General features: G+C 38.6%; 1 protein-coding gene across 10 annotated transcripts in view; it reads left to right on the forward strand.

The window, feature by feature from the left end:
* The window catches only part of NCOA6 (nuclear receptor coactivator 6), a 36,235-nt gene that overhangs the window by 6,254 nt on the left and 4,442 nt on the right, over positions 1-25,539 (forward strand). For 8 of the 10 annotated variants that reach the window (XR_003254353.1, XR_003254354.1, XM_026070746.1 and 5 more), the window contains 8 exons: positions 351-479; positions 1,780-2,595; positions 5,750-5,896; positions 6,820-7,939; positions 14,358-14,479; positions 16,111-19,095; positions 21,111-21,179; positions 23,208-23,244. Coding sequence is in view for 8 of the 10 variants with exons in the window: in XM_026070746.1 (XP_025926531.1) it covers positions 351-479; positions 1,780-2,595; positions 5,750-5,896; positions 6,820-7,939; positions 14,358-14,479; positions 16,111-19,095; positions 21,111-21,179; positions 23,208-23,244 (5,425 nt within the window). In the remaining 2 variants the exon portion in view is untranslated. Of the gene's footprint in view, positions 1-350; positions 480-1,779; positions 2,596-5,749; positions 5,897-6,819; positions 7,940-14,357; positions 14,480-16,110; positions 19,096-20,412; positions 20,461-20,537; positions 20,894-21,110; positions 21,180-23,207; positions 23,245-25,539 lie in introns of those variants that run through there. The other 2 variants (XM_026070743.1, XM_026070744.1) reach the window with 2 other exon arrangements.

The raw sequence follows: 25,539 nt of genomic DNA on the forward strand, positions 1-25,539 counted from the left end.
CTTTCCCTACTTCACAAATGACTCTGTTTATAAGTAACCACTTTACCCACTGCTTCATGAAAGGATAGAGGTCTTAAAAGATAAACTACCTTGTGAATTTTGTGAGAATAGATAGCTGAGTAGAGGAGAGGGATCCTACTAATGCCTTTAGGAAGAGCTTCAGTTTGACTCTAACTTGTTTATTCTGTACCAGAGAATCTAAGCTTCTAGGCAAAGAGCCGTGTTCTGGAGGAACAGTTCTTAAAGTCTAAAGAGATGTTTTATTAACTAATACAATTTTTGTCTCTTCTATGTAAAAGTTGCTAGAATTAACAATAACCTTTTTTTTTTTTTTTTTTTTTTTTTTAAAGGTTTAATAAGAATGAGCAATGCTGCAGCTGTCATGATGTCCCAGAGTGGAAATGTACCCTCCTCTATGGTGGCAAGTGGTGCTAGTACTGAGCTGCAGCCAAGAACACCTCGACCTTCCTCACAGCCAGGTAGTAAAATTTAGTTGTAGCACTGACCTCTACCTGAAAATGTTCTTGTTTGGGTTTTTTTTTTGTTGTTTTTTTGTTTTTTATGACCAACCACTTAACTGTACACTAACGTACCCTCATCTTGGTCATCTTGCTAGAATAACACCTTTATGTGCTGTTGATTCATAGTCTCATTTCTGAGATTATCAAAAGGATGACTTTTTGTTTGTATGGGTGTGTCTGTTTTGGTCTGTCATACTACATATCTTTCAGAATAGGGACTTGGTTGGATGAAGACAAGCACATGCAAATGTCTGCCAGGAAAGGTTTAGGTGTGTTTGATCCTGCTTTTAGGCAGTCACCTTTTTTAGGTCCCTTCCAGACCTGTCTTCTGTGATTCTATACTAGGATGTTGCTGCTATCCAAATAGTTCAGGTGCCTAAATAAGTCACCAGGTTATTTGAGTGTGGGTTTTTGTTGTTGTTGTTTTGTTTTGTTTTCAGATGCACTGAGCAGTGGCAGTACCTTTTTGCAGCAGAACTGTTGTGATTTGACAGTATTGTCATTGGTACTTCATAATATAATACGATCCCTTTGAGGAGCTTATTCTAATGCAGTGAACTTACACAGTGGATGACTGAGCTTTACATTTAGATAAAGTTAAGAAAAAGATTGGTTGAATGAGGCAGGTGTCTTCAGTAGGAAAGAAATGCGCGAGATTGAGCTTTTCAAGAGGAATAAATAAACTAGATATTTCAGGATTGGGAGGGGGGTGTGTATGTTCAGGTGTTCCCAGTTCTACCAGTACAAGTTATTTGCAGCTGAGACTGCTGAAGAAGTGAGGGGTTATGACTTGTCCCTTGACAAAACAATGGTAATACTTACTTCAGAGAGCTAAAGAAGTTGGTATTTGTTGATGTAAAGCACACTTACAGCATCTTCTGGGAATGCTAGTTTATGATACTGTCTTAATTCCTCATTATGCAACTTTTTTAGCGGGTAGGAATATTGACCCCAATGAGTGTGTAGAAGGCTTACATTTGTCTGTAGGAACAAGTGCTTTGGAGCTATCGTGTTCTATTGTGGAGGTTACAAACTCATGTAACCTAGCTTCCTAGGATTCCCAGAAATTCTGAAAACTTTTTTAGAGCATTGCTTGTTCTATGTATTGGAGAAATTGGAGCACTGGAGTGTGTATTGTTTGACCTCAATGTCAGCAGAGAGAGCAAATGCAAGCAAGCAATTTGCCCTTTCTTGTTTTCTGGTGGTTTTTGTCTGCAGTAGGTTACTTATTTTTTTCCTCTTTTTGCTATTTTAATAGATGCAATGGACCCACTCTTATCTGGGCTAAATATCCAGCAGCAAAATCATCCATCTGGATCTTTAGCTCCACAGCTCCATTCAATGCAGTCAGTTCCTGTAAACAGGCAAATGAACTCAGCCAACTTTCAGCAACTACAGCAACAGCCACAGTTGCAGACACGTCCTCCCCAGCCACATCAGCAGTCACAGCAGGGTATTCGACCTTCATTTACTTCACCAGCACAGGTTCCAGTTCCCGCTGGCTGGAACCAGCTTCCTTCTGGAGCACTTCAGCCTCCTCCAACCCAGGGAGCATTGGGTACATTGACAGTAAACCAGGGATGGAAAAAGGCCCCATTGCCCGGACAAATGCAGCAGCAACTTCAAGCAAGACCATCTTTAGCAACAGTACAAACTCCTACCCACCCTCCACCTCCATATCCTTTTGGAAGCCAGCAAGCTTCCCAGGCTCACTCAAACTTTCCCCAAATGAGCAATTCTGGCCAATTTACTGCTCCTCAAATGAAAACACTTCAGGGAGGGCCCTCACGGGTTCCTACGCCACTACAACAACCCCACCTGACAAACAAGTCTCCTGCTTCCTCTCCCTCCTCCTTCCAGCAGGGATCTCCTGCATCATCTCCAACAGTTAACCAAACACAGCAGCAGATGGGACCAAGGCCTCCCCAGAGTAGCACGCTTCCCCAGGGATTTCAACAGCCTGTCAGTTCTCCTAGCCGTAATCCTATGGTGCAACAGGGGAATGTACCCCCCAACTTCATGGTGATGCAGCAGCAAAACCAGGGTCCACAAGGTTTACACCCTGGCTTAGGAGGTAAGAAGTACTGAGATCTTCTGTTATTTAAAAAAAAAAAAAAAAGAAAAAAAAAGCTAGAACTCATTTTACTGTTGCGTTTGAAAAGATCCTTTAAAAACAGAATAAATATGAAGTCTGTTTGTGTATGAAGTAGGTATGGTGAATTTACATCAGTATTGCTTCAGTTCTACTACCTAGACCTATTCTGCTGAGTTACAGCGATAACCCATAACTAAAGTCTTGGCCACTGCAGAAATTGCTGTATGCAGTTCCTGATTGAGTCCCAGTCATCCTCTTGACTATTCTTCCATTGCCTTTCAGTTCAGGATGTTCTGGGATGGGCATTTTTTCTTTTTCTTTTCTTTTTCTCCTTTTTGTTTTTTTGAGAGAGAAAAGTAAGAGCAAATGAATATTTTCCTTCTCTCTTCAACTTCCTCTGTCACCACTTATATTCATTACAATCTACTGCAGAAGCGAGGCAGTATTTGGCATCTTCCCTCCTAAGTTGTGGATGTCTCTCCTCTTGTCATCACTTTCTTCCCATAGAAAAGAGGAGAGAGCTATTACTGCCATGCTATTGTACTCTCTGCTCTAATATGAAGATATCAAGGGATGTTTTAATTTACCCCTTTAGTTGTCATCTTTTTAGTTTTCTCCTTGGACCTCTGCATTCACATCTCTGCCTCACTACTCCCAGAAGGCTTCTCTAACAATGAAGGAATTTCATTTGTCAATCCCAAGGTCTCTTTTGTGTCCTTGTCTTCTTTCCTTGAGACTTTTATAGTTCTGTGCTAGACTTGTAGCACTTCTTTCTAAACATTCATTTCTTTATCTTTCTCTTCAGTGGCTGCTCTGAGTCCCGTGTTCAGGCTTTCTTAATCCTTTGAAATCTTTATTTGCAAAATCTTTTCCTTATCTACTTGTAAAATATGAGCCATACTTTTTGTCCACCTCTACACACAGTACTATGTATTCTAGTTTCTTGTATTCTCACACTGTATATATGGAATCTGTCTTAAAAGCTGTGAGGAATGCCCTTTTCCTGGTCTACTGGTCTAGACAAGTGTTTTGTCTTCACTGTTTGCACCTTGCATCTCATTTCCCTCATACAGATGAATTCAGTTTCAGGATTCTCTTATTCCAGCCTGTTCTTAGGTTCTGCCAGCACCTTATACTTGGTATATCTTCTCTTGTCTCCATCTCCAAACAGTAATCTATTATTTATCACATTTCCTTACAGTTTTGCCTCACCAGCATCATGACCCTGCTCAGTAATCATTTTCTCTAGTTGTCATAAACACAACTTTCTCTTGCTCTGTGTCTCCTTCCTTTTTTATGTAAACCTACTACAAACAAAATACAACTTTTTCTTCAAGTTACTTCTAAAGTTATGACTTTTTGTAGTTAAAAGTAACCCTCACAATAAACTACCAAAATATGTCATTTGGTAGACCTTACTGGTAAAATCTGTAATCCTGCTGTGACCTATATCCTCAGCTGATTTAAAAAGACAAGGTTCTGATGATTTCAGCAAAGCTATGTTAACTTTCACTTGCTGAGATTTTTGTCTGACTTTTGTCCATGCTCACTTCTTGCTGCAATTGATACCTTAATTAAGTTGTAATTTGGGATCTTTCTGTTTTTAAGCCATCCTGCATTCCAAAGGTTTGGTATAAATGAGTGCATTCACTTTCCATTTAACCTAGTAATTTAGCAAATGGAAATTTGTATTAAACTTGGAATAGGCCAAATTAATACTTCTCTTTTCTCAGTTCAAGTATTTCTATGTGCAGAACTTTTCCTAAAAGCTTAGCAGAAGCAAAACTATAGTCCTGTGATGTGATGTTTGAAAAGGTATTTGTTCCATATTTGCAGATGAATCCTATAAACTTGATTGTCTTGAAATATGAATTATAGACCTAAAACCACATTAGTTAACAGAAGCAATACGGTTAAGCGTACAAGAAAACCGTAACTCTGGAAGGAACTAAGGTCAAATTGTGGCACTGTATAATAGATCAGAAAAATAAGGGAAGGCAAGGTTCTTTCTAGGTCTGTGACACTACCTGTGTAGCTTGATGGTGGGTCAAAAGGAGAGGTGGATTCTGTTAAAGCAGTTTATGCTGCTTTTAACGTTGGTAGGCAGAAGCACGGTGAAACTTTGGCTCTTTGTCCTAGTGCAGCAGTGGCATTTTGATATGTCAAAGTGTGGGCATTGTGCCAGATACAGGCCTGGTAGAATTACTTGCTCTTGGAATAGGAATAGCAAGGTTTCTTGTTCAAGTTTGTGATTAGCAACAACCATTCTGGAATCTTTGTTGGTAGCAAAGCACTGTGCTCTCATAATCTGGGAGATTGTGTAGTCATAATCTAACTCTGAATAATAAATTTACTAATTTCCACAGTTGAAAGAGTACGTATAATCAAGTTGAGTTGGTTCCCTGAAAATAAATCTCTTGGCAGGAGGCTCTAAACTTGTATATTGGGTGATAATTTTTTCATGCTGAAAAACTAATGAGAAAAATCATTAAATTCATTCCATGGATAGAGAAAACCTAACAATTAGTGGAGTGAAATACACTTCTGTTCATGTCAATGAGTAGAGATAAAGGAAAGCAGTAATGTTGCATTTCACTGTGGTTTAAGAGGTTATTTTATGTGTGTGTACACAGTAGTAGTGCAAAGCACTAAGAAGCGTGTACCTGGTGCATTATGGTGAGGGTCTTTCTTGAGGAGTCCACCATCATGACAAAAATGCAAGATGTTTTCGTTTGAATACGTGGAGTAGGTTAAAGGTCTGATTAGAGCTGAGATGCAATAGAGAACAAGAAAACAGCAAACTGTTATTTTAATTTCCATTTTTTTTAAATCAAATACAGGCTTCTCTCCTTTTGTGTGGGATTAGTTTTGTATTCAGACTGTAAACAGAATTATGGTTTGAACTGAGTGATAGTAGCTTGTTAGCCAGATTTATTGTGTAAATAGGAACTATAAATTCTGTCTTCATTGATTTTCATATATTGGGGAAAAAACACTTTTCTGCCTAAAACCTGCTTTTCTAATGTGGCAGTATAGGCTTTAAGGGGTTCTTCCTCTTGTAATGCTGTTACAGATTTTCCTTCACCCCCTGCCTTTTTTTCCATACTAATAAAAAAAAAAATCTTGTGTTAAGGAATGCCAAAGCGCCTCCCACCTGGGTTCCCTGCAGGCCAGGCTAATCAGAACTTTATGCAAAGCCAGGTGCCTTCCACAGCACCAGGAACGCCAGTGAACAGTGGAGCTTCGCAACTACAAGCCAGCCAAAATGTGCAGCATGCAGGTCTGTTTTGAATGTATTATTCCTCAGTTCTTTGTTTGTTGTAGAAGATTATGCTTTTATTTGCCTAACACAGATGCCAAAACATCACCTTCTTGCCAGTAAGAAGCAGTTTCAGCTACTTGGGGGTAGGAGTGCTGCAGAGGTACATTCTGTGTATCATTCAATGAGGAAAGGAAAAGCAAGAGACTGATCATGTTTTTCAGAGAACACAGCTTTTATTGCTTAGCACAGTGATACCAGAAGGATCTGCTTAGAAATTGAATAGACATGGCATTGAGATTTGGAGGTTAGGAGTAATATAGGTGCAATGCAAAAAGAACTTCTTGCCCAGGGAAAACAAAAATTATCTCGGAGGTAGAAAAACAAAAGAATCTTGCTCTAATTTGGAAAGATTATTTTAGTTCCTTTAAGCCCTAAAATCTGCCTACAAGCAGTTTTGTAAAAACGTAGTCTTTAGTTCACAAATGTTTCCATTTAAAAATTCTGTTATTAGCTCTTCATCTGGATTATGGATACCCTGATAACATCATGTCATCATTATTACATGTGAAAATATTTTGATTTATTTTATAACCCATTATAAAATAACCTCAAAATTTGAAGTTTATTTTACCAGGGAATTAAAGTATTCTGTTGAGTTAGATGATATTCTGGCATATTTTTAAACTTATAGATTATGACAGTTCTGTGATGTCTTCTGCAGTGGGGTACACATGTGAGTGCTGGTTGAAATACTTTTTTTTCAGAATTGCCATTCTGATATTCTGTTTTGATCATGAACATTTACATGTAGCATGAAACATACAGCACACAAGTGTGAATGTGTCAGATGTCCCAGTTTGTTGGAAAAGGAAAGAAAATAAATTTGGGGTACTTACTCAACATCAAGCTCCAGTTAATTTGTATCTTGCAATCTTTTTAAGGTGGCCAGGGGTCTGGACCTCCTCAAAATCAGATGCAGGCACCACATGGCCCACCAAATATGATGCAGACCAATCTAATGGGACTTCATGGAAATATGAACAACCAGCAAGCTGGTGCTAGTGGGGTGCCACAAGTTAACATGGGCAATATGCAGGGACAACCTCAGCAAGGACCACAATCTCAGCTTATGGGAATGCATCAGCAAATTGTATCCTCTCAAGGACAGATGGTGAACATTCAGGCTCAGGGATCACTGAACCCTCAAAACCAGATGATACTTTCTCGAACTCAACTCATGCCACAGGGCCAAATGATGGTAACGCCACAAAACCAAAATCTTGGTCCTTCGCCTCAAAGAATGACCCCACCCAAACAGATGATTCCCCAGCAGGGGCAACAGATGATGTCTACGCACAGTCAGATGATGGGACCTCAAGGCCAGGTCTTGTTGCAGCAAAACTCAGTGATGGAACAGATGATGACCAGTCAAATGCAAGGAAATAAACAGCCTTTCAGCACTCAAAACCAGTCCAATGTTATGACGGGGCCAGCTCAGCTGATGAGAGGACCAACCCCAAACATGCAAGGAAACATGGTGCAGTTCACTGGGCAGATGATGGCACAGCAAGGCCCTGTGAATGGTAATCCTTCTCAGGTTATGGGAATTCAAGGGCAAGTTTTAAGACCTACTGGACCTGGCCCACACATATCTCAACAGCTTGGGGATACCACTACTACAACAAGTAATGATGTGAACTTGACACAGATGTTACCTGATGTTCCTGTGCAGCAACCCAATATGGTGCCTTCCCATATGCAAGCAATCCAAGGAAACAACAATGCTTCAGGGAGTCATTTCTCTGGACATGGGCTGCCTTTCAATACCCCGTTTAGTGGAACACCAAATGGGAATCAAATTTCCTGCGGACAGAATCCTGGTTTTCCTGTCAATAAAGATGTCACTCTCACAAGCCCACTCTTGGTTAACCTTCTACAAAGTGATATATCTGCAGGACACTTTGGCGTGAACAATAAACAGAATAATCAGAATGCCAATAAGCCAAAGAAGAAGAAGCCTCCAAGGAAGAAGAAAAATAATCAACAGCTAGAACAAACAAAGTAAGTTTTAATATTATGTTGTTTTTATAAGAGGGGGTGGGGGTAACCCCACAGGCAACATATCAATATTTTTTCAGGAAGTATGTGGGGAGAAGGAACCTATAGTATTTCATATTCTAGCAGGATTTTTTTTTTTTTTGAGTTAAATGATAACACAGTGGCAAGTCTGCCATTGGAAAGTTCATTTAGGATAAAGAAAAACTTGTGAACATTCCAGTTCTGTTATATAATTATGTTTAAAACAGCAATGTCAGAATGTTCACTACATTTACTGGGTAAAGGAAGTGTAGTTGTTTCAAAATATCAGCGTGAGCATGGCTCTGCAGCACTTGGAAGAGGGTAGCCATTCTTATGCAGTCTGACAACCACAATGAAAGGTTAGGAAATACTGTCAGAAAAATTATAAGCCTCTGTAAATATGTGCAGTACAGATTTGGGGGGGGGGGGCAGTGTTTTCTGAGGTATATGGATATCCTGACATGTTTCTGCCTGGAACTGATTTTTCTTCTTTCTTTTAGTTGAAGTTGCAAATAGGAGTTGAAGGGAGGGGGAAATCTGGTATTCCCTGGTTATGTGGATAACTAGCTCAAGGCCTGCCTACCTGGCCAAGGAGAGTAAAACTGGGAGAGGTTACAGAGGAAAAAAAAATCCCTTCAAGGGAAGAGGCGAATGGGTTAATATTGAGAGGAAATGAACAGAAGTGTCTCTTCAGTGCAAATATGAGATTGCTGAATCTCTTTATTCCTCTTTGATCAACATATACTTCCTTGGCCAGCTGTCATGTACCTCTTTGCTACTGATAGTCTGCTAATACCGGCACAGGGTGGTAGACTACTACTGCTATACCTTTATCCAGCTAAAATGATAAAGGCAGATATACCGTATCTAATTATTCTAACTCTGCTGATGAGCCACAGGGATGTTGATTGGGATCCACATAATGGAATTGGGAGGTGGGGGGCAGGGTTCCAGTTTGCTTTAGAAAAGACCTGAGAATGTTTGCACAGAAAATTATAACACAGGATCATTCAAATTTCAAAGTTGCATAATAAAAAAGGGGGAGGAAGGGGGAGGCAGATTAAGTTGCTGGTGTGGCTCCAGTTCCATCGGTTCCACTCCTTTGAATAATCATTATAAATCTCAGTGCTACCATTTTCAAGAGACAGATGTCTGATTCAGTGCAAAGAGTGGGTGGTTCTCAAGTACTAAGTGACTATTCAATATTTTATTTTTTCCCTTGGTTATGCAGTGCATAGCCCCAACCTGCATTTTCTGCACAATATGGAGATTCCTTCATGAAGATGGAACTAATTTTCTCATGGACTTCTAAGTTTTGGACTAAAAGAACTTGCATCATCTATAGCAAGGGATCCTTTGAGTTTTAACAATCGTTAATTGGCTTGACTTCATGCTGCTGGTATAAAATGTGCGAGTTGTGTTACTTGCATCTTAAAGGTGAGAAAAGGCAGCATAATGAAAGTAAAGAAAAGCATGCTAATTTAAGAGGCCTTGAACAAAGTTTTTCAGATGCCTGCTATATAACCGTACATATAGGTCACAGTATGGCCTATCAGCTCAACGCTCCTTCAAAACGGACTTGTGATTTCAGATTAAATCGCCAGAAATTGAGGAGTGCACAATTAATGACCAGCAGCAAAACCCGAGTTAAAGTAATTTGACTGAAACCGTATAGGAGCTCAGTGACCAAAATATGGGTGGACTGCAACTTTGGGGTGACTTGCGAACCTTAACTGAGACATCATCTCTTCTCTTCTCGCAGTACCTTACTTATTATGTGTCATCAACTTCTGAAATGCATAGGACAGCACTCCTTCATACCTGGATCTCCTAAAGCACACAGCCATGATTGATCCCTGTGACAGGGCCATGTGTGCAAGGAGCAGGGCAGGGATTCTGCTGGGAAGGTAGTACTTGATGTGTCTGGCTTTCTAGTCTTTGGTTACGTGAAAGGGAGGTATATGAGCATATGTCTTCATTTTGACTTTCCAAAAATTTCAAGTGCTTGGCATTTGCGGCCGAAGTGTTCTTTTAACTTTGAGGTCTGTGAAGTGTATTTGTGGAGTTCCACCAATGCCTTGTTGTCTCCATAGCACTGATCTCTGAGAATCAGCAATTACAGCAACTTGGCGAAAGTGGCTTGTGGCACAGTACATTGCACAAGGTAGTGTAGTGTGGTTGTGGTCCAGCTTTAAAGAGTACGAGTAGTATTATAGTGGTAGAACATGCATCTTTCTGCTTTCAGTATGTCAGTACAATTCTTCAGAGAGTGTCAAATAGCAAGTGGATATTTTCCCATTTGTGGCACACTGGACACTCAAAGCTATCCAGATTTCTTTCAAACTATATCAGTGTTTTATTTTCCTTCATATCAAAAATGTTCATGTTGCATAGCCACTACCCAACAGCAACATGTGTAGTACAGGTAGGGACTGCTGATAACTTGCAGCAAAGTAAAATATGCAATCCTTGTGTCATTATTAATCATCTGCACTCTTCATGGAAAATCTGTTCTTTTTGCCTTAAATCTAAGAAAAATGGCATTGTATTTCTAGGAGTAAAACTGAGTAAAAGGTGTTTTAATATAGTTGTGGCAGGGAAAGATCTTTTTGGGTGCTATGTGTAAAAATAAGATGCTTCAATTCTAAATAGATTCTAATAAAATAATAGCAACTGCCACTGTAATTAGCTATCTTCCCACAGGAACAACAAAATTATTCAGAGGGAGCAGAAGAGTTGGCACACTCATGAAAAGAAAATCTGTTAATCATTAAAGAAAAACCTTGTTAGGATTTTGTTTTCTTTGGTCTTACTGATGATCACCCAGCTTCAGTGTAGCCTAGGAATATCATTAAATGGATATATAAAGCTTTCCTCTGAGCTTACAAAACCTCAGAAGACTCTGTGCTTTTTATAAAGTTTTCACAATAAAACAGGTCTAAATTAGAGCCCTTCTGTTGAGCTATGACAGTTAGAAAGAATGCCTAGCCCTTAAATAATGCTTTTAATCTAATTTCCTTTGTATTTAACATAGAAATACTGCTTTGGACTTACTCTACCACTTCAATTTTCAGAGAACTTTCTCTTACCATCATGATTTGCAGAATGCTAGTTTGTCACCTGATATAGATTAGCATTTTGTTTCTTAACGAGCTTTATGGTAATCACTCTAGTATCTTTGTAGAAGCATTAAAAAGGGTGGTATCTTCCTAAATATTTTTAGCAAGGAAACTTGAGATTGTTCTCCAGCAAAAGGAGAGAAGCTGTAGTGCAGACAAAGTAAATCTGGTTATATCATCTTTCTTTCTCACTTGCTGTCTCCTTTCTTGGTGGTGTTAGGCAAGCTTTGAATCTTCCCATTCTTGAAATTGCTCATTCTTTTAAATTTGTTTTGGATCAATTACTTTTGCATCAGACGTAAATGGGAAGCTTTTAATCTCAGCGCTTTCTCTGTAATTCTTACTCAGGATTTTTATAATTCAGAACAACAAACCTTGATGGGAAACGCAATTAATTTGATGAGCATGTTAAAATTGTCTCTGCTTTTTTTTTTTATTAGAAATTGCTGTTGAATTGTAATAATCTATTGGCAAAAGAACAGTTAGTAATATTGTCTGTAGACTCAACCCATATTGGAATGCAAGTTTGGTAAGTGTGCTACTGAAAAAACATGTACAGATGAGTCTAAAAATAGTTTTAAGGGTTTACTTTATTGAGCAACTGAGCATTCAGTTGAAACTAAGACACTTTGAGTACGTAGGTTGTTTAAAAGTCATTGTGTCTATTTGCTGAACTTATGAAGACTGTAGGAAACGGGATGTAAAACAGGGAAATGAAGGTGCTAGATGAAATGTGATTGTAGATAAAATACGCATAATTCTACAAAATACATGCACAAGCAGACATTTGTTTAATGTTTCCCCGTGCACAGACTATGAACGTTGCAAGTACTGGTAGAATAGAAATAATACTGCACTCTGTAAAGCCACTCCTATTGCTGACGCTCAGATTTGCAGCATCCAATGTGAAGCAGGTTACGCAGAGATGATCTGCAGACAGTGGCCAGCACTACAGGACAAAGAAGCATTAGAGGTTTGTCTTATCAATTAGATTCAGAAAGCTTTTCCTATAGGTGTGGAGGCTATGGTCCCCCCAGCCCTCATTGCAAATGAAACTAATTTGCCGTGAGAGAATGAGTGCCTTTCTATAAAAGTAAAAGTTGTCACAGAGCACTGCACCATGTCAGTAGGAGTGGTTCTCCTTGCATCTTTACCGTAACTTTATTTTTGCATGTCTTATTTCTTCATTTAGAAGAAGTGAATAGGAATTTTACATCTGGAAGTAGTGCTTCAGAATCCAGCTGCTAGACAAAAGGGTTCGCATATGAAACTCTAATAATCAGTACTGTAACTAATCTGTGGCTGTTTTCTCTTTAAATTCAGAACAATGTGAGAAAACAACAGATACAGACTGTTTCTCCCTCTCATACACAAACTTCTCATTTTGATTGTTACTCATATTCAGAATTTGTTTTTTTGACTAGCTGATGATTGTTAAATATGCTCCATGAATTTCAGCTATATTCAAAATTCAAGATATGTTTAAATTTTCCAGCAATTACAATAGGAGTTGTTCCTACAATAATTGCTATTCTTATTTGCTATAAAACAAAAATCTTGGGTCTGTTTTGCAAGGTTTTTGTACTTTTCCCTGTTAGACAAATGTAGCAAGAGATTGTATTCACGATTTTTGGTTGTTATTCTAGTTCATGTTGCTGGCACTGTGTGCCCCACGTCAAAGGCCACAGCTCCTCTGGGAGATTTTGTTGCCAGGATTTTTTTTTTTCCACTTGTGGCTGCTAATATAATGATCCTGGGATACGCGTATGCTTGGTGGCATTTATTGGTGGTGTCTGCTCAGCACTAGGTTGCATTAACAGAGGAGCTGGCACACCATGTAGGAGTGTCTACCACTGGACATGCATATCATTACAAACCATTGCTTGCCAGAGGCTGTGTGGCATCTTAGGTTTTGTGCTTGGAGAGTGACCTTACTAAAGTAAGAGCCCAGGTTTTGCCAATATTCATCACATTTGTTCAGGAGGCATGTAATCCTATGGCAGCTGCATCATAAAAACTGGTGGTGTGCTGGGTTAGACAAAAGGTTTAACACCAGATACTTTCCTTGGCAATACTTCCCACCCGCTACTAGTGCTTAGAATCATTTTGCGCTTGCCCTGTTTCTTAGCTTTTTTTCTTTGTCTTGGTTTTTATGTTCTCCCCCCTTTTTTGACCAGCGGAAGTTCAGGTACTTTCAAGCTATTCACTTTTTGAACATTGTTTAGGTAGGTAGCAGGACACTAGAACAGGCCTGGGTTTTTCTGTGTCAGCTGTACAGATGCCAGAAGCTGGCTATTACTCTCAAGTACAATTAAATAAGAAAGATCTCTCCAGCTTTGTATACTCAGAATTCTTGCTTTGCTGAAATTTCTTTTGTCCCTGGCATTTCTGTATAACTCTGGCTCACTCTTTTTTTTTAGGCAGCATACCTATTTTGATGTCTTTAATTTTAACTTGGAGCTTTTATTACTTAGATCTCTCTACAGCGTCAATAGATTCATGTAGCTGATAAGCAGCCAAGGTCTTTCATTCTTCATCCCTCCTTATCCTGTATCCTCTGACCATATATGTTGATAGCTATAGATACATGTTTTTTCAAAGCCTGGAAAAGTTGTCCTGATGCAGTGGAAAGATTGGCTGTTGAGTCTGAATGATCTTAAATTGTCCTAAAGCATCAGTTACAGAGTCTCAGTAGCCTACTTAGCTCTGTGTTCTGGCAGATAACCTTCAGTGTCTGATATCTCGGCACATTTTTTGCTGTGACATTAATAGAGAACTGATAGACTTAGTTACCTCTGGGGTACTCTGCTACAAGACACAGGACTACCATTAAAATAAAATTCTGTGCATCTACCAACCATATTATCTTCACAGATGTCATGTTGGTATTAGAGAGATGCCTATTTAGATTAAAAAATATATATGCATACATATATATACACACACACATGTATATGTAGTCTTTGGAATATGCATTTTAGTTATAAAACTGAAATTCAAGGTAGAGGCAAAGGAAAAAAATATATGGTTAGGATGAATAGGTCACCAGACAACTTGTTTCCTTTTGAGTAGTGTTTAAGGCACAGGAGTGACCATCAGCAGACCTGAGCTAGGTGTTCGTGTTTGTCATGTTATACTGGTGATAGTGATGTATTTTCAGTGAGTTACCTGGAGGTCTGTGAAAAGTGTTAAAAACTAGTTACTTCAGTACTGAATTATGGAAGCAGAATTGAAACCCTGATGTTAGTGTTGTATCTTAATTGCAATTATTTTTCTTCCAGTTCTTCAGAACCACGTCCAGCTGGCTTGGAGGAGAACGATCAGTCATCAATGTCTGGAGAGCAGGGAATGAATCTAGATAATACGGGCCCTAAACTTTCAGATTTTGCAAGTAGGCCACCAGGTAGTAAGGTTTTTATTTGTATTACTTGAATGTAATGATGATAGAGCTTTTACTGATCTTTGACAGTATTTTTTTTGTGTGTGTGTGTTCTTACCATTCAAAACCACAACTTTTTTTTCCCTCCTAATTGGTGCCATTGTTTAAGTGTTTTCTTTGAATTAACTCAAAATGAGTATGTATGTCCACATCTCTTGCATCATCCTACTGGTATCATGTTGAATGTGGTAGAGGTTTTTATGGATCTCACAATCACAGAATGGTTGAGGTTGGAAGGGACCTCTGGAGATCATCTAGTCCAACTCTCCTGCTCAAGCAGGGTCACCTAGAGCATGTTGCACAGGATCACATCCAGGCGGGTTTTGAATATCTCCAGAGAAGGAGACTCCACAACCTCTCTGGGCAACCTGTTCCAGTGCTCTCTCACCCTCACAGTGAAAAAGTTCTTCCTCATGTTCAGATGGAACTTCCTGTGTTTCAGTTTGTGCCTGTTGCCTCTTGTCCTGTCACTGGGCACCACTGAAAAGAGTCTGGCTCCATCCTCTTCACACCCTCCCCTAAGATATTTGTACACATTAATAAGATCCCCTCTCAGCCTTCTCTTCTCTAGGCTAAACAGCCCAGCTCTCTGTCTTTCCTCATAAGAGAGATGCTCCAGTCCCCTAATCATCTTTGTAGCCCTACACTGGACTTGCTCCAGTAGTGCCACATCCCTCTTGTACTGAGGAGCCCAGACCTGGACTCCAGATGTGGCCTCACCAGGACTGAGGAGAGGGGGAGGATCACCTCCCTCGACCTGCTGGCAAGACTCTTCCTGATGCACCCCAGCTTACCATTGGCCTTCTTGGCCACAAAGGCACATTGCTGGCTCATGGTCAACTTGTCCCCCAGCACTCCCAAGTCCTTCTCCACAGATAGCATAACTGATAAAAATTCCTGTATTTCTAGCTGTAGCATGGGCTGGTGCCTTGAAAATTATGAGCATTAACCAATAGCTTTTTGTTTAGAATTAAGAAATGGAAGTTACTGTTGGAAAAGACCTAATTATTCTGCATATGTAGTGAAGATTAAATCCAAAGTCCTGAAAGACATTTCAGGTTTTAAGCCACATGAGTAGTTCTTAACACCATTCTACTTTTGCTTTTTAGCTAACTGATGCGTGGGAGATTCTACTTTGTACACTAGAAGCTGTCAGACCTGTAATAGGTTTCTTGCTGCATGTCCCACAGTGTCTGTCAAAATTTTAAGTTTGTTTTAGGGCTAACTAATCGGTGAAAGTTCAACTCTGCGTTTATGAGTAAAAAAACAAGCCTGCAGAAACAGTTGCAGAGCCTTTTTTCAGGTGGCATGAAACCAGAGTGATAGCCAGTAGCTGATATGATAAATTAGAAATCATCAGTTAAATGTCTTGCAAATCATTCATACATTAAATGAAAATATTATTAAGAATTAAGTGAAATCATTGTCCTTGTTTGTAAAAACCTGTTTCACTGAAGTGGCTCTTCCATTAGATAAACAGGTTGCTGGGCTGTACTTTGTCTGATGCAGTTCCTTGCAGAAATTCTGCTTTCTCCGATCCATTTATTTATTTGTTTATACATTCATCCAACAAATAAACAATCTTGTCTTTTTAGGCTATCCTTCTCAGCCAGTGGAACAAAGACAACTTCAGCAGATGCCGCCTCAACTTATGCCACATACACAGCAGCCCCAGCCACAGCAGCAGCAACCACAGCCACCACCACAGCAGGCACAGGCACCACCACAGACGCAGCAGCAGCAGCAAATGATGATGATGCTTATGATGCAGCAGGATCCCAAATCAGTCAGGCTTCCCGTACCACAGGGAGTTCATCCACCTAGAGGGCCTCTGAATCCAGATGCTCAACGAATGCCAATGCAGCAGAGTGGTAACATGTCAGTAATGGTTAACTTACAAGGTCCTGGATCAGTGCCTCCATCTCCTGATAAACAGAGGATTTCCTTGCCAGGCAATCCTTCTCTGGGAAGTAATGCAAGAAAAATGGTTTATCAAGATAATGTACAGAATCCTTCCAGCTCACCTCTGGGAGAGGTTTCATCAGTATCCTCCCTTCCAGAAGGAGGTGGAGCTGAAGGCCCACCAACATCAGGAGCTCAGAATAATTTGACATCTCATTTAGTAGTTTCACAAAACCAATTAATGATGACTGGACCCAAACCTGGACCATCCCCACTTTCAACTGCCCAAGGTGCAAGTCCTCAGCAGCAATCTAATTCTCTGCCTGGCACTCTTACACACCATTTTCCAAATGTTGCCACCCCATCACAAACTTCAAGGCCTAAAACCCCAAACAGAGCAAGCCCAAGGCCATACTATCCTCAGACTCCTAATAACCGTCCACCTAGCACAGAGCCTTCAGAAATAAGCTTGTCTCCTGAAAGACTCAATGCTTCTATAGCTGGTCTTTTTCCTCCCCAAATTAATATTCCTTTACCTCCCAGGCCTAATCTCAATAGAGGATTTGATCAGCAGGGTCTTAATCCAACTACTCTGAAGGCCATTGGACAAGCCCCATCAAATCTCACAGTTAACAATCAGTCTAGTTTTGCTGCTCCACAGCCACACAAATTGGAAGGTGTGGTTATTAATTCAGGAAAGCAAACCAACACGGGAGGAACAAAGAGAGCAAGTCCAAGCAATAGTCGAAGGTCCAGTCCTGGATCCAGTAGGAAAACTACACCAAGCCCTGGCAGACAAAATTCAAAAGCAGCAAAGTTAGCATTGACAACTCAGCAGAATCCACCTCTCTTGCAGAACATGGAATTACAAAGAAATATGATGGTTGGCCCCTCTTCTTTGCCAACACCTGTGACTACAAGTTTTCAAAGTAATAACATGCTAAATAATCAGAATCCTGCAATTTCTGTACCTGTTATGACTGGCATTCCTGAGGACAGTAAAGAGAGCCTTAATGTTCCTCAAGATAATGAGTGTCAAAATGCACAAGGAGTCCCAGGTAACAAAGACCCGCCCAATATTGAACTGAAAGGCATCCCTACCCCAGAAATAAAAATGTTGGTTCCAGAAGAACAGTTGAAAAAAGATGGACAGTCCTTGGACACTAGTAAGCTTCCTGCCTTGGAGGAAAGCAAACCCATGGTATCTCCAGCTATGAGAGAGGCACCAACTTCTTTAAGTCAACTTCTTGATAATTCTGGAGCTCCTAATGTAACCATTAAGCCCCCTGGGCTGACTAGTCTTGAAATGGCACCAATAGTCCCTGCTGGGGAGGAACTAAAGAAGATAGCTGTCATTCCTCCGCTACAAGATTCGTCCTCTGGCAAAGAGCCTTCTAACTCACTTAGTTTGCCTCAAAATAATGAGTCCTGTTCAAATCCAGGGCACCAGGAACTGGGAGAAATAAACTCAAATGTTACACAGAATGTTCCTCCAGTAATACAAAGGCCTGTCAGCTCTTCTTCAATTTCAGCTCCTTTACCGCCCAACCAGATAACAGTTTTTGTAACTTCAAACCCTATTACATCTTCTGCTAATACATCAGCACCACTGCCATCTCACTTGCAACCTACATTAGTATCTACTGTTGTCACAATGCCTAATGTAGGAAACAAAGTTATGGTTTCTGAGGGACAGTCAGCAGTTCAGTCTAACGCCCGGCCACAGTTTATTACACCTGTTTTTATAAACTCATCATCAATAATTCAGGTTATGAAAGGCTCTCAACCAAGTACAATTCCAGCAGCTCCAATGACTTCTAACTCTAGTCTAATGCCTCAGTCTGTGGCAGTTGTTGGTCCTTTGCATATACCACAGAACATAAAGTTCTCATCTGGGCCTGCTCCTCCTAGCACATCATCTAGCAGTCCTGTTTCTAATATTCCGACAAGCAGGCCACTAGTTCTTAATCCAATGGTGCCTCCTATTCAGCTGCCGTCTCCTGTTACAACTTCTTCAAATGTTCCTTCACATCTTCCTGCTCAACAAGTCAAAGACTTTAGCCCAGATGAGGCTTCTTCTCAAAGTGGTGGGACAACTGACCAGTGTTCTGTTACAGCAACACAGTCTGGACCTGGCGTTTCACCTCTTCTTACCAGTAGCCCAGGATCTGGGAATAGACGAAGTCCTGTTTCATCGAGTAAGGGAAAGGGAAAAGTAGACAAGATTGGCCAACTTTTGCTGACTAAAGCATGCAAGAAAGTCACTGGGTCCCTTGAGAAAGGAGAAGAACAATATGCTTTGGATGGAGAAGCCGAAGGTCAGGGACTAGAAATGTCAGTCCCAAACAGTTCGGGAACAGAGCAATCACCAGCAGAACTAGACAATAAAACTGTGACACCTCCAGCACCCAGTCTTATAAAACAGAGCACTTCTGGGCCTGGCAATCTGTGTGTTAGCACTGCTGCTGCTGTTTCTGCTTCTGTATCTCCAAGCTTACCAACAAACACTCCTCCTACAAATGTACTGTCAGTTGTAACCACTCCAGTAGTCCCAGAACTTGCGCCTGCAACACCAAGTACTAATGGTAGTAACCATGGCAGTTTACCAGCTGAGCAAATTGGAATTGGTTTGGTGGAGGAAAAAACAGGAGCACATCAGGAACTGCTCCAAAATACAGGTATGTTCACTGCTACCCTGCGTATATGGAGGAAATGAGATTACTTTCTTAAACTTCTGATGTGCATTTTTCCATGAACGTAATAGAATATAGACACTTTAGCCAAGACTAATGTCTGCTTTTTTGTTTTTAATATCTGAGTGATATAAGGTCTTGTATTTTGCTAAAATTCACATTTTTTTAATCTCAGTTTTCATTTACTACTTAAATATGTGATATTTGATGGGAACATACAATGCAATAACATAGGAGTGACTTCAGAAAACTTAGAAGTAGGGAAAAATTGGATATATCAACAATGACAAAAGTAATACTTAAGGCTCCTTCTAAACTGGCAGGTGTTTTTTTTCTGCTTCAGTCTTGCCAGTGAATGTGGGTTTTTTATTTTTGTAGCTTATTTCAATATATTGACTTAATTATGATATTGTGAGTTAGTCATGCTACTAGTTCCCTCTTCCAATAATGTTAACCCTCTAGGGAAATAGAAAAAGTACTGCTAGTATGCAGCATAAGAAAAAAACACAAAACCTTAGGTCTAGGGAAAAATTAAAATGATTATTTCAGAGAAACACCTAAAAATGCAACTATGAATAAATTGCATCAGATTACATAAAATAACTTCATATCTGACTTTTCTCCTTTACTGTTTTAATTGAAAAATCTGGACAGACTTTATTTATGACATCTCTGCCACTTTATGCTGTTTGGTAATTTCTTGAAAATGGTGTGGAAATAAACCATGAGTCTTGAAGTAAACTCTCTGAATATCCATTGTGCTTGATATCATGAATTTATACATACAAGCTAAAATCATAGTCCATAGAAGTCAGTGGAATTGAGAATTTCAGCTTGAATGTGAATTTCACTGTGGCTGTTAGATGTATATCTCAACAGTATGCCATTAGAAAATGGAGGTATTTACTTGAGCTTCACAGAAGGAATTGTGTTTTGTTGGAAGAAAAACTGTTGACAGAAGCAATCTGACGTAAGACTGTAAGACTTTAACAGCAAGCAGTGATAATGCTTTGCAAGAGCTCTTGCTGCTGCTTGACTTAATGTGTAAGAAAAAGTTGGAAAATAGGAATGATGTGCATTACAAAGATTTTTTTGTTTGTTTAATATGCGTGAAGTACAGCATTGTCAAGTGAGTTATGTCAACAAGTATGACTCCTGAATATGTTAGCTGAGGTTAGGTATCCAGCTTCAGCATCAAGAGTATGGAGTCATTTATTCTCAAGTCTGAAGCAAGCTTCATTTTCATGCTGGAAAATTCTGATTGCAAACTAACAGTTTGTACTTTCTTTTTGGATTCTGGAGATGCAATCAGCTGGTGAAGGAATAAAGTAAGCATTTGAAATGTAGCCATGCTTTTACAAGTGGATATTCTTTATCTAAATAAGAACATATAACTTCTTATTTTCATTGTTCGTGTTCTTCTTAAGTTCATTACCACATATAAAGGAAGACTGGAAGACATATGCCTAACAAGAACTGTTTTTCCATCATATTTTTAACTTTGCAATCTAAGAATGTTAAGTCATGTCATCTTATTGCTAAAGAACTTCATGGAAGCCTCTGGAGCATATTTTGCACTCTTGCAATTTAATTGAAAGAGTGAGTGTATTGATTCATTAACAAAAATGCTATTTTCCCTAAAAGCTTCTGTTGAAATGAGCATTAAGCTGAAAGAGAGACTAAACTCCTTAGTTTCTAGGTCTTTAATTTCTAGGTCTAATGATAAGCTGTTACCTTTAAAAATCTGTTTTATGGTATTTAATTTCATCCCTTATTCCTGATTGGGAAAACATGCTTGGGGTGGAGATGCCAAAGGGTTTTTTTAAAACTTACTTGGGGAGGTTGGTGGGGGGCAGGGCAGAGAGTGGGTTTAAAATGTAAATGTAAAAATGTAGTAAGTTGGAAGATGCACCATTTTTTTAAAAGTAGTCCAATCACTCAACAAAAACTTCTTGTGACTCCCTTTGAAAATAATGCTTTTTCTTCCACTTTTGTTCTAGCGTCCTCTCAACATTTAGCCCAGAAAAAAAGTTCAGTTACAACATCAGAAAGTACTGTTCAAAGAACAGGTAAATTTTACTTTGGAAAAGCACAATATAGGTGAACTAAACTCATTATGTTTGTGCCTGACAATGCATTGCTTAATGATCATTAAATGCTTTTAATGATCATTAAAATGCTTGGTAGTTTGTAGTTTGTTTTTTTTAATCTTTTGGGGGGGGATGGTATTTTTTTGTTGTTGTTAGGTACAGTGTGTTTTAAAGTTTCCTAAGCCTTGTTGGAGATTCCAATATAGAAACCAATAATATAAATGAAAAAGTCACCAAGGCAGTTTTTAGATATTCAGCCACAAGCCTGAAGGACTGGGTTCATAAAAAAATTGGCACCTTTTTTGATATGCTGTGTTTGAGTTTTGAGGTTTTGTTTGCAGCAAATAATAACTTTTCTTTTATATGGAACAATTCTGAAAGAATTTTCAAAAGTCATTCTGGGAACATAGTTTTTTAGAATCCAATCCAGGTTTTTTGCTTGTTCAGTTTTAACGAACCTTCTGTGGTGTTGCAAGAATGGAACCACAGTGGTTAATTTTTTTTATTGCCACCTGTTATCATGTAGGCAATGAAATGTTTTAAAAAAGTAATTTTCAAGATCAGCAAGGAAAGTGGATAGATGTAGAGATGCACATGAAAAGTCTCACTTGCATCAGTTTGCCTGTGGTATGATTAGAAGTAGAGCTTTAATAAAGAAAAATTATTAGATTACTTTTGTAAAATGTCCATTCATGCATCCTTTCAAAGTTATATACATCTCATTGTGCCAGTGCTGATGTGGCTGAATTAGGAGGTCCCAGGGTTTGGGAAGGGGGTTTTTTTGTTTGTTTGTTTTTTGGGTTTTTTTGCTATTGTTGGATATTCTTCTGGTTGTTCAAATTTTGGGTAGGAAGAAAAGAAACCTCTGCTTTATGTTTGTTAGTCTTTTTCTTTTGTTACTGAAAGTGAAACCTGTTTCTTCCAGACGGTGATACATATGCTAGCACTAAAGAGTCTGATATTCCAAGAATACAAATCTAAGAGATTGGATAGGGACTAGTCTGTGAGGGGACTTCTTACTCTTTTAGCAACTTTGTTCATGGCACACATTATAGAAAAATTTTATTAGGGACTAAATTGCTCTTAAAGGCAAAGCCACAGTTTTTTGCATCACTATCCAAAGATTGTAAGGTATTTAAGAGTGAGACAGCTTACAGTACAGAAAATTTTACAAGCCAACAGTGAATTTATATAATATACATATCACGATAATCCCTAAATCAGTGGCAGTTTTTCAGATAAGATACTGTGTTTAGGTGTAGGTACTCCATCTTGCAAAGAATCTAGTAGATATGGTGAGAATTGAAGGACTGATAGTAAAAAAGATTAGCAATCCTATAGGATAGAAAATAAAGTTGTTTACTATGGCAAAGATTCAAAAAGAAACCTGATATGTATGTACAAAAATGAGAGGGGGGGAAGAAGGAGAAGGAGGGAGCAAAAGAGAAAGAAAGAAGGTAGGTTACAGACCTCTTTTCATGTTATCCCCTGAGAAATTTTTCAGTTCAGCCAAAGTATAATTGGGCTTCAAACAAGTGCCTTAATCTCCCCACCTTCATTCAAAATTCATTAGAAGGTATTGCTCTGCGAGATCATTGGATTAAACATCTAAGCAAAATTTTACATGAGCAATATATCCAGACTGGTATTTTTAAGATTTAAAACTAATAAAACCCAGAATTTTGGAAGGAATAAACTGACTAAAGTAGGGGTTAAGAAAGGGAGAGGGCAGTAGGCCTTAGCAGGAAGTTTCTCTACAGTTTTCTTCTGCAGGGTTTCTTTTAACTCTTCTCTGTCTCAGCTGGTGCAGGTCATAATCAGAGAGAGCACTAGGCTGAATGTGAGATGTCCTTTGAAAAGTTAGGTTGACTTGCTTTGAGAATAATAATAGATGAGAAGTTTATTCTTCAGACCTAATGTATAACGAGAATTATGTGAGATAGTCATGCCTTGTCAGCAGGTATGTACTCCTATAGCAGACTTATAAATTATCTTTTTCTCTTGTAGAACTTGAAACAAATGCTCCAGTAGTTGCTGGTCAAAGGTAAGGAGATAGTTTATAAAGATTCAGAATAGATATAGCTTTCATGGGAGGAAGTCCTCTTCTCTTTATTTCGTTTGCATAACTTACAAAAGATCCTTTTGCTCCTTCTTCTTGTTTTCTTTCTTTTCCACCAAGGAATTGGGTTACTTGAATGTTTCAAAATATTGCTGAAATGCAGAATTTAAGCTAACTTTTTTCTTAATCTGTCTTCATGCTTTGGGCAATATTTCCTCATATCCCTTTAGGCTCGAGTGTTGCACATCCTGGAAGAGTCTTGATGGTTCCAGCATTTGGCATTTTCTGAAATCCAAAACCAAAAATAAAACCTCTCAAATCCTGCAGATTAGCTCTCTTGTGAATTTTTGCTTTCTGGAAGTAGGTCTTTCTAAAGGTTGTTCTTCTTACAGTGTTACCTAGCTTACTTTACTGTTTTCTCCAGACTTCCTCCGTGTTTGCTTGTTTACTCTTTTCTAAAACCTGATAGGAAAGCCTTCTAGAAACTTTGTCTTGTCCTGATTAAGACATTCAGTAATGTAAAGATCAAATATCAAATGGTTGTGTTCTGTCCAGAAGAAAATAGTTTCCAAAATCTATTTCTGTTATATCCTAAAACAATTAAGCTCTTAAACTTACTTTAGACAGCTATAATACCAGACCAATTTGAGGTCTTTGATTAGTACAGCATCAAAAACACAGCCAGTTGTGTTAGCACAACTATCAGAGGGGAATAATTCCATGAGCCAGGACAAATGATGTAATTCACTCAATCAGTTCATCAGGAGATAAGACAGTATTTTCTTTTCTAAGGGAACTAATGCAATTTACTTTCTCAGATCAGGAATGAATCTGAATTGAATATTTAAATATTTTTAGCTTCAAATGGACTGGGTTCTTCCTGTAGTTTTATCTGTTTGACGGAGTTTGACATGAACGTTTTTCCTCCATTAATTTTTCAAAGATAAGCTGAACTTTCACATTACTTTTTTCTTTTTAGGGTAGATTTTTTTCTAAAAAGCTTAAGGTGAACCACTTGGCAGATAAGAAGATTCTCCAAATTAAGTTACCTTGCATAACTCTTTTCCAAACTCATTCAGCACATTAAATTATCCCAAGTGCGTTTAGTTTTGATTTTTCTGGACTGATGTCTTTCTGAGCAACACTGGAAAAGAAGGGAGGTTTTTAGGCAAATGATAAATTTAGTGATGTCTGATATTTAAGAAATTCTCAACAGACAGCTTTGAGCTTCCAGAGTTAAATGTATATACAGTACAAACCCTGGAGGAACCTTGCAATGTGCAAAGTACTATTTTTACTTAGGCCAACTTGAATTCCTTCTACAAAAGGAGAGAAGTGTTGTGTTGGTTCCTGTGAAACAATCCAAACTTATGGATTAATCATTTAGACTCTTTAAAAAGTACCTTTTTAACTGAATGTCAGCTGATAATATTCATTTTCTTACATAGGTCTCCAGGTCTCCTCTGAAGTAGGTAGCTATTGTTTCTGTTTCCCAGGTTATTTACTGGAAAAACAGTTTGTGAGCTGTTTGAGGGATTCAGTTTAGGCATTGCCTATAATACTGACTTGTGGGGAAATTGATTTCAGTATTTATTTTGTATCTGAGACAATCAGAGTGCTTCCATATGCTCATTTTCTCTGCATTTCCTTGCTTGAGAATGTTGGACTGTCTTTCCTTATATTGACAAACTGTTTTATTTCAGATATCTGTTATTTAAAACTACAAGCATTTATAGTAGTTTCTTTCCTCTTAAAGTAGGATTTCTTCTGAAAAATTGATCCTGTAATAGAACCTCTGTAGTGCACAGGTCTGTTTTGTGTTTTCTATCAATTCTCTGATTAAGACAGCCTTTCTTGAAATCTTGCAAGTGTCACACAAGGGCATGAAACGAGTTTTCTTTCTCCTTTTACATTATCAGCAGAATTATTTATTTGGTAAATTAGTTACCTTTGAACTCACAAGAGATAAGGTTAGCTTAATCTTCAGAAACTGTTTAGTCATCAGAAATCATCTGGTGTTAATGCATTAAGGAGAAAACCCCTCAATCTCAGGGTGGGTTTACAGGACTGATAGTAATAAAATAAGAGTAATTCATTATAAATGTAGCACTTCATTTATTGTCTCAGTGACAAGAAGTATGGATTTCTACACTACCTAAAGTTATTTTTTATAATAGAAGTATACTTTAAAGACAATTTTAAATCAACCTTAAACTTTTTAATATGCAAAGAAATCACTTAGATCAATGAAGTGAGTCTTTTTAGTAAAAGCAGAGATGG

The sequence above is a fragment of the Apteryx rowi genome, unplaced genomic scaffold (assembly GCF_003343035.1).
Source record: "Apteryx rowi isolate R43461 unplaced genomic scaffold, aptRow1 scaffold_318, whole genome shotgun sequence".
Classification (NCBI taxonomy): Eukaryota; Metazoa; Chordata; class Aves; order Apterygiformes; family Apterygidae; genus Apteryx; species Apteryx rowi.